Below are 19196 nucleotides of genomic sequence, written 5' to 3'. Positions count from 1 at the left end.
GAAAGAGGCAGATTTTCCCATTCAGAATCTGTCTCCCTCTCACAGTGATGCTGATTCTGTGTTCATAAATAGCTGGTAGGAATGTGAAGAATGTGGGAAGGAAAGACTTCCTTTGTGTCCTCGAATGAGGCCCTTTCTGACATTCGGCCAGATAGTAAATGCCAGGATGCTGGCTTGTCTTGACTAGTGTTTTTGGGAACAGGCTGCTGTACATGCTGGGGAAGTAATGCCGGGTGGGGGATACGTGTGTGCTGCTGCATGTGCACGCTAACACGGTATGGGAGTGGGGAGGCCGGGGAAGGCGCTCGCCTCTGGGTGGGTGTTACGTAGGCTGCTTTAGTGGCAGGGGAGGTCAGGATGCCCAGGTGACTCTCCTGCTTTGGCTGTGGTTACAGGAGAACAGCGGCCAGCAAAGTCAGGTGACTATGGATGCTCCCTCAGACCATGGGGTCTATTCTTTCCAGTTCAACAAGTAACAGTGGTAAGAGTCACATGCTGAGGGGTAGGGTGTGCCGAGAAGCTTGAAGTCAGACAGGGTCTCATGCTTGTCATTCCCCCTCCCTACCCCCTGGCTTATTCCTCCTTTAGGACTCCCCTCCCCATCTTTGTTGAATACAAATGAATTCTTGGAGATGCTGATGCTCCCAGACTCCAGAGGGCTAACCAGGAATACAGGTCGTCTGTGGGCCCTGCTAAGACCTACCACGTGGCCATCGTTCTCCACAGGCCTGGGCCTGAGAAAGAAGTCTCAGCGCTCCTGTCCCCTGCTCTTCCTCCACTCCTGGCGGAGCCTCGGGGAACCAGGGAACCGGCACTCTGTGTGTGCGCTACATTCAAAGAAATCAAAAAAGCCTTTTTTTTTTCTTTCTTTCTTTTGCAAATAAACTTTTATGTGTTGTTTTGGTTTTTTTTAACTGCAATATGCAATTCCCCTATCCCAAAGAGATATGGTGCCTGGATCTTCTTATCTTTATGAAAAACACTTTTTGATGTGTTGAACTTATTTGAGAAGGCTTTAAAAAAATTTTTTTTTTATTTTTTTTTCCTCTTAAAAAAAGAAGAAAGAAAGGAGTGGTGCTAAAACATTGAAGGAATCCTACTGTGGGCCCTTCTTACTGAGTTTAGTTATGGACTTATTTTGGTCTAAGAAAATACGCAGTTTTTAAATTTTGTTTTATAAAGCTCGTAACTCACACATCCTGTCTTTTCTTCACTCATTTTATGCTTTGCTTCTCTCGTCCAGATTTTTCTTCTCTTTTCCATACAGCAGAGCTTGTCTAGTTCACTTTTTTACAGTTTTTAATTTTGTGAATTTCTTTTTTGAATGAAATTTTCATATGGAATTGTTGGGGGACTGGGCAAGGGACAAGGTAGAACACTACGCATGCCATGGAAGTGGTTTTTCTTCCTGTTGTCCTGCCACCTCCTGTGAGAAAATACTGGACTTTGTCTTCAGGAAGCAGAGATTCGACCTAGGCTCGTTAAGGAGACAGTCCCACAGCCTTGAAAGTCATGCTTGAGCCACACGTGGATGAAGACTAGGTCGTCCCGTGCCGTTACAGCAGGGTGGGCTCAACTGGCTTCTAATTCTTCTCCCTGCCAGGCTAACACCCTCTGAAGAAGTGTCTTCTCTAGCGACAGCTTCTCTGCTTCCTGGAGGTTGTTCTTCTCTCCTCTGGGCCCCAGGGGTCCCTCTCTTCCCCATCGCACGTTGCTGTGCTGGGGCCTTTGTAGTCGTGACCTGGTTGGATCCACCTGGGCTCCTTCCCCTGTGGAAGATTCCTCGCTTCACTCCAGGCTGGTGGTGTTAAAGGAGACCATTTGGCCTTCCCTGGAGGCGCTTCTCACGGGCCAGCCTGCGGGTAGAGGTTGTGTGCTACTGGCACCTAGTGGCTAGACACAGGGATGCTGCTAACCATTCTACAGAGCACAGGACAGCCTCAACACCCCAACAAAGGACCGTCTGGCCCAGACGTCGTCGGTAGAGCCAAGGTTGATGAGAAACCTTGATGGAGACAGTGTAGTCCTGCCTCCTGATCAGAGCAGTTGGTAAGTCCCCACTCCAACCCTGGCCGCACATTGCCTTTTGACACTCAGGCAACTCGTGGAAAGTGACAAATGGGGTCCTGGACGTTTCCTCGGGCTTTGACCTTTGACAGCTCTGCATACCCTTGAAAGGCCGTGCTGTTCTGCACACACACATCCAGAGGGATCACGGTGGGGGCTGTTGGGTGTGTGTGCCGTGCAGGGTGAGAAAGGACAAAGCTCTCTGTCACTGGCCAGGGCAACCTGTCCTGCACTGGTGTGTTTGGGACCCTTTGCCAGGGACCCAGTCATTTTCCTTTTTGTGGAAAGACAACAGGGAGGTAGGATAGAAAAGGACAGTAAATCCCATCTCATCATTCACAATATCGGGAGTTTTATTTTTTTACGAGTACTTAAAAAAAGCCTATATTCTCTCTTGAACCCCAGCTCCTCTGCAAGTCCTCACCCTATGCACATGGAGACAGAGGAGAAAACATTTACACATCCAGGAAGCACAATCCCGCACCCATCTGCTCCCAGTCCCTCCCTTATGCACTGAAAGGAAAGCTCTGCTCTCCTGCACTGCAAGGTCAGGCGCCTTTCCACCAGATAATCGGACTGAAGGTCAAATGACGGGGAATGGAGAGTGTTCATTAGGCTGGCCATAAGGAGAGGAAGGATATGATGCGGGGGGGGGGGGGGGGGGGGGGGGGAGGGCGGGAAGAAGCTATATGGGGCCCAGCTTTCCTTCCCCTCCCACCCATCCCAGAATTGGGAGTCCAAATGTTCCCTACCCTTAGATTGTCCTTTTGTACATCCTGGGGGTAAATGGGGGAGAGGGGGCAATGGGTAGGATATAAAGTGTAAAGGTCAAAACTGCCAGTATTAATTTCTCATGGGTGCTTCCAACCTCAGGAAGGGCTGATCCAACGTAAAACAGCCCAAGTTCAATAACCTTTTAGAAGGGTTTAGCTGGGCATTTCCTACTTAGGGAAAGTACACTATAGATGTCTTGTCTGTGGTCCTGAAGAAAGAGAAAACAACCCTGGGCTCCTGCTCATTCGATAGTAGCTTGGAGAAGCTTACTGAGGTTCAGTGCAGTGGGGACCTTTTACACATGGAAACAGTTGCTGTCTCTACTGCCCCTCCTCTGCCTCCCAGAACTCCTGATTCTACTTTCTCTGGATTAAAAAAAAAAAAAGTTTAAATGTCTGTGACTTCGTTTTAAATTCTGAAATTACCTTTTGTGTGTTCTCATGTGCGTCTACTTAATGAAGTTTTGAGTGTTTCTGGTTTGGGCAGGTTTGGTTGGGCATGGGAAGTATGGAGAGCCTGAAGTTATTGTTGTAGTTATTAGTGGCACTATGGAATTTTAAAAAACATATTTTTATTGATTTCAGAGAGGAAGGGAGGGGGAAAGAGAGATAGAAACATGATGAGAGAATCATCAATCGGCTGCCTCCTGCATGCCCCCTACTACGGATGAGCCTGCTACCCAGGCATGTGCCCTTGATCAGAATCGAACCCAGGACCCTTCAGTCCACAGGCTGATGCTCTATCCACTAAGCCAAACCGGCTAGTTGGGAATTTCTTTTTAGTGTTTTTTGGGGTTACCTCATATTTTCTTCTAGTTGTTAGTTCATCCCCTCCCCACGCCCATTTATTTTTAGAAAGAGTGGGAGAGGGAAAGACAGAAACATCGATGTGAGAGAAACACATCAATTGGTTGCCTCCAGCACAGGCCCTGGCCAGGGTCTGGGCTGGGGAGGAGCCTGCAACCAAGGTACATACTCGCCAAAACCGGTTTGGCTCAGTGGATAGAGCGTCGGTCTGCAGACTGAAAGGTCCCAGGTTCGATTCCGGTCAAGGGCATGTACATTGGTTGTGGGCACATCCCCGGTGGGGGATGTGCAGGAGGCAGCTGGTCGATGTTTCTCTCTCATCAATGTTTCTAGCTCTCTCTCTCCCTTCCTCTCTGTAAAAAATCAATAAAATATATTTTTAAAAAAAGGTACATGCCCTTGGCCGGAATCGAACCTGGGATTCTTCAGTCTTGAGGCTGATGCTCTATCCAAGCCAAACTGGCTAGGGCTGTTAATTCATTTCAAACAGTTCAAACATGGGTGAGTGATTGCATAAAGGAGAGGGGAGGAATAAGTGACACTTTTTTGTGTGAAATAGCCTACTGGTGGCAGGGGAATTGTAGGGGAGCCTTCAAATTCACAACCTAGGCCTGGGCTCTTTAAACACTACTGCCTAGTGATTCTGAATTGTCTTCATAGAGCCCAGATAATAGTTTATCTGCATGTCACATCTCACCTCCATATTATAGATGCTCATAACATTCTTAAAATATTTTAACACCTTGTATTTTTGTTTTCAAATAGAACATCCTCAAGACACTTCCTCAAATGACCTTGTTATTTACTAGGCTCAAAGCCTGCCTGTCCCATCTCATGCCAGTGTTATTACTGCCCCTTTTACGCTGAGATGATACAGACCCCCGTCTGATTATGGACTTTTGGAGGGTAAGGTTAGGGAAGATGTGGGAATGATGATGGGGATAAACGTTATTTTTTAACCAAAGAATTTGAAGAGCTGCCCAGACTTGAAAGCCTGGTGGCTCTGAAGCAGGAATAGCTTTTATAATAAGTAGGGGTTGTAGGAAGACATTAATTTGCGTTGAGGGTGAAAACTCGACCTTCCTGTGCCACAGGCCATCCCGGGGTGGGGCCACTGCAGCCCAGTTTCATTTCTTTTCCGTTTCTAACTTAGGGACCAGTGAACTCTTTCACCCCCTCCGTGCCTGCAATGCTCACTCCCTGCTGCTTCAGGGTCAGCCCCTTGCGGCCTCCATGTGGGTTGGTACTTCGCAGCACAAGGTGCTGTAAGGCCTTGCTGGAACCGAATGCTGTGGGGTCCTGGACAGAGATCTAGTTTTCTAGAAAAAAATAAGTCACTGTTGCTCTCCACCTGTGCTCCACCTCTGGGAGAGCAGCAGCATTGCACTTTGACCTTTTCCAAGAGCAATAAACTTGGATGGGGAAATCAGGTCTAAACTTACCCCCCCCGGCTCTGATAGACTAGCTTCAGAGCAAAAGGGTGGGTGTTATGAAAGCCAACCCAAATCTTGTGCCTTGTCATACCGATTCTTCCCAATTCCCTCTTAAGCCAACTACTCCATTTCTGTGCTTACCTACATTTTAGGTCCTTCCAAGCATTAACAGGACTCACATTTACTCAGCTTTCCCCCTTCCTTTCTTAGGAGGAACCAAGGCTAATACCTACTTTCCTCTACTCTGTTCTTACCTTCATGAGGGTTAGGAAGCTGGGGCCTAGAAATGGTCCATGATCCAAGTGCAAACCTTCTTTTGGTTGTTTCTGGTCACCCTAGAACAGTGTCAACGCTCCCTTCCGTCTTGCTGTGTAGGCCAGGGGGGAGTGTAATGCAGCCTGGCCCAGGAACACAACATTCGATAGAGCAGAGCTCAGAACTCGGGGTGCCTTGGCCAGCGGCTGCCATGTAGCTGAGAAGGTAAGCAAGCACCAAAGAGGGCATTTGTGAATAGACTGTTCTCCCATCTTATTCCATGTAGTTTAGAGGGTTCACCAAAATAAAACTTGTAGCCTGGAGGGTAGTAAGGTTTTCCAGCCCGAGTAAAGCAAGTCTTCTCCCCACTACTGGTGTCCTGTCCCCCAACACACACTTTTTGGGTGGTGAGTGCTCTCCTGTATGCACTTAGCACCCTGGACAGGAAAAAAGCTTCATTTCTACTCGAACACAGCTTCTCTCTATCCAGAGGCTTGTAGTTTTATACTCTTCCCATGTCTATGCCTGTGCCACCCATTTAGCTTATTCTTCCTTTTCTGACCTTGGGTATTCTCATGTTCCTTTCCTACAATTTAGGAGAGCTTCATTTTGTCTCATTTCAACCTTTGTTTTTAAATAAAATATAAAACACAAACATCTACCTCCAGGTGTCTTATCCAGGGGGGGACGCTGGGAAGTTGGTGACGCGCCCGTACTTGCTACCGTGGGAATACAGGTGGCAGCTTCGGAGGCCAAAGCCACGTCTCCCAAGGCAGGAGCCAGGCACACCCAATCCCATGTTGCTCCAGCACCTTGGCCAGAGGCACCAGGATCCCGTGTGACCACAGGGGCGGACATTCTGCTCTGGGATTACCTCTAGTACAGGAAGGGCCAAGCCTGGAGGTTTGGGATGAACCTTGGAAGAGTAAGACCATACCGCTGTCCTGCCTGCTGTCTCCTACACCAAACCAGCCATACACACCCTAACACCTTGTGCTCCCCTTCAGGCAAACGTGAGAACCTATGCTGAAGGGAAGATAAATACACAGAGTCTTTTGAATCTCTATCAAATGTGGTTTTTATTCAACTGACAAGCACTTTTCTACAGCTGCACTTGTGGAACATCACATGGCAAAAACAGGAGTTTTTTTCCTCTAGACTTTTTTTTCTTTTTTTAACCCTTATTAAAAATGAGGTTGGTCCTAAAAATATAGAAAGAAATAAATTTAAATTCACAAAAAACTGTACATTATCAAAAAGTCACTAAAACACCACATTTGGTTATATAAAAAGTCAAGTCCCTTTTGATGTAAAAGGAACGTGGAAACTTGTTGATGTTGATGGTGTGGTTTCTTCCTGTTACCAGACTGATAGGGGGAGGGGAAACACAGGAGTAGGGGGTGAGTTTGTTTGTTTTTAACCTGCCTTCCCTACCAAACACTCTTATTTATCAAGAGAAAACCCACCTAGCTCAAGGGGCAGTGAAGAGGAGGAAAGAAAAGTGAGAAATGGCCCCTTTGATCATGACCTACCTGCCCCCCCCACAGCCCCCACACTTCAAACTGAGGCTGGGACTCCACCCCACCTTAAGAGTGCCTGGTCCCTAGGGAAAGAGATGGAGCTGGGAGAGGAACACAAAGTAGGAACAATTGAGGTTTCACTCCCCTGTCCACCTTGCCTCCAACAATAAGATTACTCTAGTACATTTTATACCGGGGAAAACTGCTATGGGGGAAAAAGAAGAGCCCCAACTATAACAGTTTCAAACGTTTGACTAACACAAAGTTTTGTTACAGCACAGTTATTTAGATAAAATATAAATATTTATGCATAATATAAAGTCAATTCAAATATTCTTCAATCCACCTCTTATTTAAAAGCAAAAAAAAATCTCGAATAAAATTAAAGGTTTTGAGGTTTATCTGACAGAAAAGGCGACTTTAGAAATAGGCTATGGGGGAGAAGGGGCATAAAGGAATAAGAAAGGGCTGCCCCGGGACCTACACTGCCCGCCCCCCCCCGTGGCTATTCAGTGCTGCCAGAAGTACAAGGAATGCTCCACCCCACCTGGCACCCTCTCCCAATGGAACACTTCCTGGGTGCCTTAGCTCTCTGCTTGGGCCAGCCAGCAGCCACCTCCCCAGTGCAAGTACCCGTAATTTCTGATGGGAGGGGCTCTGCTGAGCAGGAAAGCAGGGGGCTGGGCCCCATGGCTACAGCTGGGAGCTCGCAGCTTTCCTCTCACACGTTGGGACTTAACTTGAACATAGTCACATGGAGGGCAGTGGACCCAAAACCCCTCCTCCTACTCTTTGTGCTCCAGGTTCTCTGCTGCAGGGAAGGGTCCTGGGGTAGGGAGTAGATAAAGGAAGGAAAGCACAACTAAATCCCCAGAAGCTCACGGGATTAGGAAAAATCCAGTTCTACCCCTCTCCCTGCAAAAGCTTAAGACTCAATGCTACTGAAAGGAGAGGGAGTTCCTGCTGAAAGATTGCACAGTTTAGAGGCTGGAACAGAAATGACTGGGAGAGAGAGAAGAGCCACAGCCTTGCACCCAGAAAACTGTTCCTGTGGTTTCCCAAAGACAAAAATATGATGGTTTGAAACAATGGGAAAGATGGGAATAAAAACAGATAGTTGAGGAAATTGAATGGATGCCTTCAAACAATACAGGGGCACAATTAACAGTGTCCTCTCTCTCTTCTCTTTCTCTTTTCTCTCTCTCTCTCTCTCTCTCTCTCTCTCTCACACACACACACACACACACACACACACACACACACACACACCTCTCAGGCCAGTAGATTGCTACCTGGCCTCCATCTTGGGGTGCGCCCAAACTCAGCAGTAGTTGTCCCTGAGGAGTTCCCAAGAGGGAGGTTAGGGTAATAGGTGGGGTAGGAGGCTGCAAGGCCCAGGGTCCAGGGTGCCTCCCTGTCCTCTCTCAGCTGAGTTTCAGAAGAGGCTAGAAACTCGGCATGTGAGGAGCATCCAACACATGAGAGAGGGGATAGCTATTGGCCGAAGATGAGGACAGAAAGACAGGGACCTCTGAACATTTTTTTCCTTTGAAGGGAAAAAGATTTGGAAAAGAATGAAGGAACCCGTACACGATAGTCTTACATTATTGGATGACAGAAAATCTGAAAGGGGGTAGGGGAGGGAAGGTGAAAAACTGAGAGAAAGTGAGAAGCAAGGAAGGGACTGAACATGGAAGCAGCATGTTCAGGGCCCGGTGTCCGGCTCGACACACTTGGGAATTAAGTCCACTTTACTGGCCGTCACTGCGGGTCCACACACAGTACAGAGTGTTTCTCGGTTTCACACATTCACTAGAACTATTGCTATTGTTAAATAGCCCCAGAATGCTGGGGCGTGCACAGGGAAGGAGAGGGAGCTGGGGGAGGAAGTAGGGACTTCTTTCCTCCTCCTCATTTTTAATTAGGAAATAAAACAGAAAGGAAAAATTATTTTTTTCTTTCTTTTTTTGGCTTTCAGCCCAGAAGGACCTCATTTCTGCCCCTCTTATTTGAGGAGCAAGAGGAGGAAAGGGAGAAGGGGTACAGGGATAAGAGGATGTAGGGTGCTGCCAAAGGTGGAGTCAAATATCAGACATGTATATATATATGTACATATATATACATATACATATATATATCTCAGATTTGAGTCGAGACCCAGGGCAGCGTCAGCAGGTGAGAATGGCAGGTTTTTGTTTGGAGGCGCGGGGAGAGGCCACAGTGACTCCCACCGCCTCTGCCTCACAGATCGGCCTGTTTTCCCTGATAAAACTCCTCCCAGCGGCTCTCAAAGAAGCGTCGCATGATGTGCCCAGCCTTTCCCACTTCAGAGTCATCCTCATTGAAGGTCTGGCAGTTGTCAAAGACCAGAAGCGCATCAGCCGCAAACTCCTCCGAGCTGGTGTACCTGCGCAGGGGGAGGCCAAGCTGTGAGTGGGTAGGAGTTAGAGCAGTAACAGAGGAATCAGGAGAGGTGCTGATGTCTACTCACCCTCCTCGGAGCAGCCGCTCCCGCATGGTGGAAAAATCCATGGGGTTTTTGATAATGCGCCGGTACCCACTCACCAAACGTGGGTTCACAGGCTCCAGAAAAGGCCAGGCTGCATCATGGGACTCCATCTCCATCAAGATAATCCTACCATTAAAGAGACAGTGATGGCTGCATCTCAGGAAGCAAATACACTGACCCTCCCAGCCTTTCACTCTGGTAAAGGTAGGATGCCAAATGTCCCCAGAATTCACCCAACTCACTCGCAAAATGTGAGATCACTGTGATGGTTCCGCCGACGCCGCTTCGACGGGGACAGCCCTTCCTCCGAGTACCGAGGCACTGCTGGGCTTTCTCGGCCCCTCGACAGCACACGGCGCTGGCGGCCATCACCCTCCGGGAAGTTCAGCACATAAGTACTTTTCCGCTTCTGGCCTCTTTTTGGGAAGCCAGGCTTCTGAGTGAATTCTCCTTCTACCTGCTACGAGTAGAAAAAGATGAGATCAGCAACATCTGAAGATGTACTCTGCTTGCCCTCCAGAGTTCATTACAATTCCTACATGTCTAAGTGTGATCAAGAAGCTTCCCAATACTTTCACACATAAGGCAGCATGGGAATTTATCCACCCAACCCAATACAGTAGGTAATCACTCCCACTTTACAGAAGAAAGCAAGTGAGGCTATAAAATCTAAGTGGCTTGTCCAAAGGAGGAACAGAACTCAGGAACCCAAGGTCTCTGAGCACTTAGTCAGAAGATCTTCCCAACGACAGATTGCAGCGTGGGGAAAAGTGGTATTTGTAGGGTTGGTAGTCAATAGGATGAGAAAGAAAATCTCTGACTTCTGCTTAGGGGTGGGAATGAGAGAGCAGAAGGCTTACCTGGGCCAAACAGACAGCACAGAACCAATCACCCTCTGGAACAGTTTCCATCTTGGGCCGATGGCAGTATATGTGGCAGCCACGGTCACACCCGTCACAAAGCAGAAGAAACTCATCGTTGTCACCTTTCCGGCACACCAGACAGGTCTAGACCAAGGTTGTGAGAAGGCAGGGTGAGCCCTCCTGCTGGTGACCCCACCCACTTGCGCTGACTGGCTCCCCAGCCTTCCCAGGCTCTCCCAGCCTCTTACCACTTTGTTGACGGACTTCTCCCAGGCAATGGACCTCTCCAGCTGGCCCAGGCACAAGCACACCTGCGCTGCACTCCGACACCGCTCAAGTGTCTGGCGCCAGGCCCGAATGCGAGGGGTGATCTCATATGATCTGGAGGGAGAAAGTGATGATCTCTGGATGAGTAGAACCCATTAAACTTCTTTCCCAAGACCCAGGACGGGGTGGGGTCACTCACATCTCTGCAGCGGTGCCCTGAGGGGCAGCACCGGGTGTGCTGAGCAGGGCCTTCTCTAGCACAACCTCATGAGCGGGCCAGAGGGGCTCCCGTAGGTACCGCCGCTCCACATTCTGCTCCAGGGCGGCCAGGCGCATCACAGCCAGGTCCAGAGGGTTGGTGGTTTTACGCTGGGGCGCGAGTCCTTCCCTGCCTCGACCTCTCCAGGTGATATCCTCCTGGGAGTCAGGCAGATGCTCACAGTAGGCCAAGTCTTCGCGAATAGAGTCTGGGCTAGGACATGTCCAGCCCTGCAGGTAGGAGAGAGGGATAAAACTCTTCCTTGTAAAGAAAATTAAGCATAAAGAAAAACGTGACCCATTAAGGTCACGGGAGATCACTTATGAAAGAGAGACCCACGGATTCTTCCCAAGGGAGTAACGCCCTCCCTTCAACAACCCCCTGCCCAGTGCCAGCCCATGTACCCGAATCTGCAGGTCAGACAGGATGACCCGCTGTTCCAGCTCCTCTACCCCCTGCAGCACAGCCAGGTCTGTCTCATACGTCTTCTCTTTGGGGGACCAGCTCATCATCCCTTCTTGAAAAGCAGATAACTGACTGGGCTCAAAGATGGAATCTGAGAAGACAGAAGACAGAGTGAAAGGCCACCAGGCCATTGTCCGCAGCAGCAACTCAGCATTTGCCCTGGGCTCTGGAGCTCAGGCTGGGTCCACGCATCTTACCAGTTAAGGGCCGCAGGCAGACTTCCTTCAAGAAGTCCCTGTGCTTAGTGAGGTGTTTGTGAAGGGCCTTCTCCCGGATGCCTCGTGGGTGCAGGGCCTTGAGCGTGGCATCCAATGTCTCAGGATCTCGGATCCACCACCAGCCTGAGCACATCTCTGTGGACAGAACGTATGTATGTGGGTTGGGGTGGGAACCAGCATGAACCACACAGCCCACATCTGACACCACTCCTGCCTGTACTATTACCCCCACTGCACCCCAAGGTCGCTCACCAGGAGGAACAGGCTGGGCTGTCAGCTGGTTTAGGTAACGCTGTTCCACCTGTTTGAAGAACTTGCTGGGAGGTCTCCCTCTCCGTTTTGGTTGTCCCAGCCCTTTGGGACTCTGTGGTGTTTCGCCAGGGTCTCCTGTTCGCCTCTTAGGAGCCACCCCAGGCAAGGGGGTGGAAGAGCGCTGCACTGGAGAACAGGGGCTGGCAGCACTGGGTCTGTTCACCTGGGCATGAGATGAAACATAGGGGATGAGGGTTTTTTCATGTTTATAGGACCCTAATGGCTACCTATCCCTTCCCCCAATCTTAGCAACAGTCCACAGCCAGGCAATGGAGCCTGTGGCAAGAGGAAGTCAAATGCACACCACTAATTCTGGCTACTTACTGGCTTGGAGGAGATAGGTAGCTGAGGGGAGGGAGTGGACTGGTCCTCAGAAACTGCAGGGGGTGGTGTAGGGGCAGCATTGCAGAGCATCTGGGCTGAGAAGTTACACCAGGGGGTTTGAGAGTCAGGGCTGGATTCTGCCTCTTCAGACTCTGGCTCCTCCAGAGGCTGTGATGTGGTCGGATCCAGTTTTCCAGGGCTGCTATCAGGTGTGAGGACTGAGCTGCTCAGCAGGGAGCCGTGGCTCTGAGTCTGGCTCAGCCAAGACAGGAAGGCTGACTGGCTGAGGTCATGCTGGCTCTGACCCAGAGACAAAAGGGAGCCTTCTGGCTCCAGGAACCCATTATGGGTTAGAGGTTGGGACTGAAGCTGGGGTTGGGCATAAGCCTCAAGTGGAGGGTAGGGTTGAGTCTCGGGCTGAAGTTGGACTTGGGGCTCTTCTGAAGCCTGACAGCTGACAGGAGATTTAAGGTGCCTAGGTTGCATAGACTCAGGCTTAGTTTTCCGAGGTCGGCCTCGGGCCCGGGCAGGAGAACTGGCAGAGGTGCTGGAGCCAGCTAATTCCCTCTTCAGAGAAAAGGGGGCTGGGCTGGGCGCTGAGTGGGAGGCCACTTTTAAGGAGTCAGTTTCCTGCTTTATCATATCCTCAGGAACTGTAAAGAAAAGTAAAGAGCTTAAGACATACACTGATATATAAGAGGAAAGAAAAAGGGTGTATAGATGCAAGATATACACTTTCGTTTTCTCTTGGTCTTAATGAGATTCTACTGGAACTTATATGCCAATGAACATAGTATCTGGGAAGGAAATACTATTCTCCCAAGTAATCAGCAGCAGTATAACTGTAAGCTAACATTTATGAAGAACCAACTTAGATGTATCAAGCTCTAATCTAAGAACATAAACTCATTTTAAACCTCTCAATACTCCTATGAAATATATATACTATTATCATCTCCATTTGATAAATTAGGAAACCAAAGTATACAGCTGGTAAATGGCAGAGCAGGTGCACAGGCGGTCTTCCTCCACAGCCTATGCTCTTAACCACTATGGAATACTGATTTCTCATAAAATGAAAGACACCTAAGTGACTAGGCAAAGAAATTACTGAACTTTTGTTCAATAGGTCTCAATTCAGGCTCCCATGACACACCTACCTAAGCTCCCCTCTGTTCCTTCCACAAAGATACCAGCCAAATAGGGCAACACCCAGTAGCTGCGTCTGTAACGGTCCTGACCCAAGGAGAATGCCCGAAGCATCTGGGATGAGTGAAGCAACTTTTTTCGAAAGAAGAGCTGACGCTGGGTAGACAATGGAAAAGGAAGATGAATAAAAAACTTATTTCCAGAGTGACAGTGGTGATTTCATTCAGTATATGGGAGAAGAGCATTAGTTCTCAGCTTCCCTATAAAATTGATACCATCTGGGCCCAACTCTTAAGGTGATCAATCCTCGCCCAGCCTCTATCTCCAGCTCCTGGGAGGTTAGAAGCATAATACCTTGTTGAGTTTTTCTATCTGGCGTTCTAGCTCTGGGATGCTAGATGCTGTGACATCAACCTGGAGAAGAAACAAGTGGACAAGAGAAAAAGAATGATCAGATTTAAAAAAGAGAAATGCATTTCACCCTTGAATAATGACAGGCTAAAAATGCTGACACCCAGACCTAGCCGGCTTGGCCCAGAGGAAAGAGCATCGGCCCATGGACTGAAGGGTCCCAGGTTCGATTCCAGTCAAGGGCATGTACCTCGGTTGCATGTACCTGGCCCTTGTCAGGGCTCATGTGGGAGGCAACCAATTGATGTGTCTCTCTCTGTCTCTCCTTGTCCCTTCCACTGTCTCTAAAAATCAATGGAAAAATATCCTCAGATGAGGATTAAAAACCAAAAAAATGTTGACACCCTCCCTTCCCAGTAAAAAAATTCACATATAATTTTTTACTCCCCCAAAACTAAACTACAATTGTTCCTTGGTATCTGCAGGGGATTGTTTTCAGGATGCCCTACAGATATCAAAATCCACAGATGATCAAGTCTCTCATGTAAAATAACGTATACACTCAGACTCCCAACCACGGACTGAAAATATGTATTTTTTCAATCCAAAGTTGGCTGAATCCGTAGATATAAAACCCATGTATATGGAAGGCTGGCTGTTGTTTATTTATTTATTTTATTATTATTGTTACTCTTCACCTGAGGATATTTTCCCATTTTTTAGGGAGAGAGGAAGAGAGAGGAAAAGAGAGAAACATTGATGTGAGGGAAACACATCAATTGGTTGCTTCCTGCACGAGCCCTGACCAGGGCCTGGGCCAGGGAGGAGCTTGCAACCACAGTATGTGCCCTTGACCGGAATCAAACCCGTGACCCCTTGGTCCACTGGCTGATGCTCTATCCACTGAGCCAAATCCGCGTGAAAGTGGACCCGCACAGTGCAAACCCGTGTTGTTTAAGGGTCAACTATATTCCATTTCCCAACTCCAATATTCCTTGGTCTGAGGCTAGTACCTCTCCATCTCTTCGACCCCTACGGCCATGGACAGCTGCTGTACTCTCCTCCTCTTCTTCCTCTTCCATGCCACTAGTCTCCTCCATGATCCGAGAGCTGCGCCTCCGCCCTAGGCCTTCCTCTAGCCCCTGCATCTCTACTTCAGTCCGCCCAGTTCGCTTGGCCAGAGCAGTTTTCAGTCTTGAAATAGAGATTAAGGAAAACTATGGTGAGGAATGTGATATTACCACAAAAGGGATACCTGGAATCCTGAGTCCCGGGGTAAGGTTCCAACCTCAGGGGAGGGACTTAGAAGCATCAAATTCTGGGCAAAAGTCCTGGCTAAGCTTCCCCCTTTCTCTCTCTGGACCCTCCCCCCCTCTGTCCTTTCCCTACCTCCGGAGCCGGCCTTCTACAATCCACTTGTTTTTCCTGTAGTTGGACATACTCTCCAGAGTCTTGTCAATCTCACTGCAGGAGAAAAGGGAACAGGATTGTGAGGTAAACTGGCAGCACACACAAAGGGAAGCTCAAGGGAAAGGGGGCTGCAGCCTAAAGCCTGGGTTGAACAAATGGCAGAGGAAGGCTTAGGTGCTCTGGGGAAGGCACCAAGATTCAGTTCCAGGCCACTCCAGCACCTCCAAAGCCTGGCAGTGGATACACATCACCTAGGACTCTAGATGGCTGAACCCCTCCCTGTCCATTTCTGACCCAGGCATACAATAACCGTCCCCACCCCTGCTCCTCACTTGATGATGAGGGTAGAGCCATTGAGCTCATGTACAAGGAAGGCCAGGACAGCAGCTTTCTGTTGGGGTGGCTGGGCCTGAAAAGGCTGGGTGCGCAGGCTGTCACAGAGGACTGGCTCCACTCCATATGCCATGAGGAAGCAGCGCAGGATCTCAGATACATTGTCTCTCGTCAGTGGGATCTCCGACACCTTTTCCCCCAAGATCTTTAAGGACTGTTTGGAGGAGAACATGATGGAAGTTAAGAGAGAAAGAGAACAACTCAAGTTGCATGAATCTGGAAGAGGAAAATACAGAGGAGAACTGGGGTTAAGATAGGAAAAGAATGAAAATTGCTAGGACAAGATGAGAGAGGACAAAGGAAAGGTGCAAAAGAAAAGCAGTAAAAGAAAAATGAACAAAATGAGCAGAGGGAGGTCAGGAAGGAAAATGAAACAGAAGGAAAGAATACAAGGGAAACAAATTATATCTCTCTTCATTTGTCCCGATCACTTTAGGGAGGGGCTTGCGTATGTTTAACTTAAAGAGAAAGCAGCTGCCTTGGAAAGGACCTCACCTGACAGTGGGAGGGCAAGCCAGGATCGTAGAGTGCAGCCTTCAGGAGCCGCACCAGCAGATCTTGCACCTCGCCCACGCTGTCGCCTTGATACAGGAGTCCCTCTTGCAGGACCCCTAAACTAGGTATATCTTTGGCAGGATCAAAGCCCAGCACCTTGCCGAAGCTGTGCAGGAACTCCACAATGGTCAAGCAGTCTGAGAAGGCCTCACTAGGCAGGATCAGACCAGGGATGTGTGAGAAGTCAGGCAGAGGCTGTAAGGATAAAAGTGGTAGGGAGTTCTGTCAAAGACTGGAAGACAACAGTTTGGGTATCTAGGAGGTCCTTCCTTTAATCGAAGTGTCTTCACAACTGGCCCCTCCAGGACCCAGGACCCCTCGCTACCTGGTGGTCAGTCAGACACATATCCTCTGTGGGCTTCTTCATCTCCTCCAAGATCATCTGCTGCCTCTGCCGCTCCTCCAAGCACCTCTGCATGACCTGTGTTTTATCTGCTTTACAGGCTGGCTTGGCTTTGGCCACCTCCTCCTTTTCCTTCGTTTTCACCTTCTCCTTCTTCTCCCTCTTGACCTTTTCCTTCAGTTTTTCCTGCTTTGTCTTTACCTTCTCAGCCTATCCACACAAGGGAGAGAGGAATCAACAGTGCCATAAAAATTCCAGTCACCACCCTTCCCTATTCCCCTTCCTCCCACCCCAGAGCTCAGAAACAACTATAAAAAAAGACCAACTCATATATGTCTTGCAAAATCAGTTTGGTGACTTCAAAGTTATACTTGTGTGTACATGCACCTACCTTGGATTTCTTCTTAGCTTCCTTCTGCTTTAAGCTCTTGGTCTCTTGTTTCCGCTTGTTTCTGGCCTGTAAACCATAAGGGAAGTCATTTCTCCTCAAACTCTGAAAGCATCTCTGCTTGGGCTAGGATTCCAAAAAGACAAGGATGCTGGGGAGGAGAGGTGAGAGATGGGATAAGGGGTTGGCAATGGATTCTTTCTCTCACCCTGGAGATGCCCACATTGATTTTGAACAAGCCCAATTCTCTAAGTCAAGCCCCCTCAAAATTCCACATAATCAAGGTGTGCTTGCTATATGGAGGTTGCCAGATGTAGGAAAGAACTGGTTAACAGGAAATGTTAACCCATTGTGTAATCTCTGATGTCTCTCACCTGCCCTTGGGTAGTAGTCTGACACTCTCCACGCTGTACCTTCTGCTTCATCTTCTTCTTGATTTTATTCATCTTTGCTTTATCGTCCTCATTCAGTGCTTCTGTGAGCAGACAGAAAAATAAAGAGTAAAGCAGGTAAACCAATCTCCAGCATTCAGAGCAATATATGCATATCACAAAGCTGGCTTCCCAAGCAACTCCCTGGAGAATCTAGAAGTTTTGTGTGTGTTTTTTAAAGATATATTTTATTTTATTTCTTTATTTATTTTTAAGAGATTTAAAAATTTATTTTTAGAGAGAGAGAGGAAGGGAGAGGGGGGAAAAGATGGGGGAACATTGATATGAGAGCAAAACGTTGATCAGCTGCCTCCTGCACGCCCATACCGGGGATGGAGCCCACAACCCAGGCATGTGCCGAGCGGGAATTGAACAGGCAATCTTTTGGTGCATGAAGCAATGCACCAACCAACTAAGGCACACTGGTAAGGGCTTTTTGTTGTTGTTGTTGTTGTTAAGTATACAAAATAAAATGTTGGGATTGGGGGGGCCAATGTAGAAGAGGCACCTGCTATGGGAGTAGTATCTTTGGCCCAGAAGCACCAGCCTCCGGAACAGACTGCATTGCTTAAGAAGGGGTCCTAAAGGCCACGATGGCAGAGGAGCCTCATAGCCTAACCATCTCCTATGCTATCTGACAAGGGCAGCAACCCACAGACTTGATTTTAGAGCGGAGAATGGAAACAGAAAATCAAATTGCCAGGGAAAGACAGTGGTCTCCAGACTTGGAAGTAACGATTAACCAAGAAAGAAGGGCCCGAGTAATGGACATCTCAGTGCAATCAGATCAATACTGACAGAGCTGTTGTTTATGCCCAGTTCCTATGCCTTGCTCCATAGAAAGATCTGAATTTCTTCCCCTTTGGAAAACTGAATATTAAATGTGATTCTGCAAACAACAGAGTGTTTTAGAATGGATGTTTCTGATATGATAGTACCTATTCTATTCTGGCAAAGAAACACTACCACATCTGTACAACAATCCTGTAGTTTGGACAGATACTATCTGCAGATGAACCACTATAGGCTTCTATCTATTAAAATATAAGTGACTGGCTCTAGGTCACACAGTCAGAAACTGGCAGAGCTGGAAGTTAGGAGTCAGAAGACTCCAAATTTTTGAGTTAGGAGTCAGAAGACTCCAAATTTTTCATATTATATCAGGGTAAATGTTAATATTTATTAAAATAATAGGCATTTTCTACCTGTTTATCCCACTAAAACAGTGCCAATTATCTTTTGGATTCAGATACGAATTCTGAACCTCCGTGATAGCACCAATGAGTAAAGTAAGAGTATATAACCCAAACCAGTAAGATAAACAAGAAGCTGAAAAGACGGTAAAAAGGACATGAAAGCCCTCTTCTCTCATAACATTTGGGGACTGCACAAAGCTCCACTAGTAAGAGCCACTCAAGAAGAAACTAGTCGTTAAAAAAATACCACAAAAGAGCTGGGACCCTGATGCTGCTTTCCAGGGAGGAGGAGGGGGATGCAGATGCATTCTGTCCGACTATGTTAGTCATGCTGGGAAACTCAGCCATTAGCAATTCATCAAGATTTCAGAAACCTCATAGAGCAAGCAGAATATCAAAGTAAGAAACACCACTAACAGTTACAAATATTCACTTGGACGTAAAGTATAGCAAAGAGCAGCTATTTTCAACTGGTGTTCTGTAAGAATTTTTAAAACATGCAATACCTGACTATTTAATCAGGGGCACTGACCTCGTTCCCCTAAGACTGTCAAATTAAAAAATGACAACAGCCAATACAACAATAGCAGTCTGATGTGAATGAATCAAAATTACACCTATTTTTTTCATCAGATCAGCAAAAAATATATTTTTTGGTGTGCTACAGAATTTTAGTAATTAATGTATGTGTGCCGAGAGATGAAAAAGGTTGAAAATCACTGGCATGGGGAATACAGTCAATAATATTGTAATAACTATGTACAATGCCAGGTGGGTACTAGAATTTTTTTCATCCTATCTAATAATAGACAAATATGCAAATTGACCATACCTATGATACGCCCACAAGCCACGCCCACCATCCAACCAGAGTGGGTATGCAAATTAACCCAAACCAAGATGGCTAC

General features: G+C 47.7%; 2 protein-coding genes across 7 annotated transcripts in view; one reads left to right on the top strand and one right to left on the bottom strand.

Moving 5' to 3' along the window:
- Positions 1-897, top strand: part of RBMS2 (RNA binding motif single stranded interacting protein 2) — a 50329-nt gene extending 49432 nt beyond the window's left edge. For all 6 annotated transcript variants that reach the window (XM_054718957.1, XM_054718956.1, XM_054718955.1 and 3 more), the window contains 2 exons: positions 396-481; positions 589-897. In XM_054718957.1, the coding sequence (XP_054574932.1) occupies positions 396-476 (81 nt within the window). In that variant the 3' untranslated portion in view covers positions 477-481; positions 589-897. The remainder of the gene's footprint in view (positions 1-395; positions 482-588) is intronic.
- Positions 898-8066: 7169 nt separating this feature from the next.
- Positions 8067-19196, bottom strand: part of BAZ2A (bromodomain adjacent to zinc finger domain 2A) — a 35081-nt gene continuing 23951 nt past the window's right edge. The window contains exons 12-30 of the mRNA XM_054718953.1: positions 17036-17136; positions 16665-16730; positions 16256-16483; positions 15871-16125; positions 15315-15529; positions 14962-15036; positions 14586-14766; positions 13576-13635; positions 13233-13377; positions 12073-12725; positions 11689-11911; positions 11416-11571; positions 11158-11309; positions 10694-10983; positions 10476-10608; positions 10225-10371; positions 9607-9824; positions 9347-9490; positions 8067-9262 (exon numbers count right to left, since the gene is read on the bottom strand). Of these exons, the coding sequence (XP_054574928.1) occupies positions 9097-9262; positions 9347-9490; positions 9607-9824; positions 10225-10371; positions 10476-10608; positions 10694-10983; positions 11158-11309; positions 11416-11571; positions 11689-11911; positions 12073-12725; positions 13233-13377; positions 13576-13635; positions 14586-14766; positions 14962-15036; positions 15315-15529; positions 15871-16125; positions 16256-16483; positions 16665-16730; positions 17036-17136 (3608 nt within the window). The 3' untranslated portion in view covers positions 8067-9096. The remainder of the gene's footprint in view (positions 9263-9346; positions 9491-9606; positions 9825-10224; positions 10372-10475; positions 10609-10693; positions 10984-11157; positions 11310-11415; positions 11572-11688; positions 11912-12072; positions 12726-13232; positions 13378-13575; positions 13636-14585; positions 14767-14961; positions 15037-15314; positions 15530-15870; positions 16126-16255; positions 16484-16664; positions 16731-17035; positions 17137-19196) is intronic.

This window comes from Eptesicus fuscus, chromosome 7 (assembly GCF_027574615.1).
Source record: "Eptesicus fuscus isolate TK198812 chromosome 7, DD_ASM_mEF_20220401, whole genome shotgun sequence".
NCBI lineage: Eukaryota > Metazoa > Chordata > Mammalia > Chiroptera > Vespertilionidae > Eptesicus > Eptesicus fuscus.
Note: the sequence above shows the minus strand (reverse complement) of the source record. Positions and strands in the feature narration are given on the sequence as shown.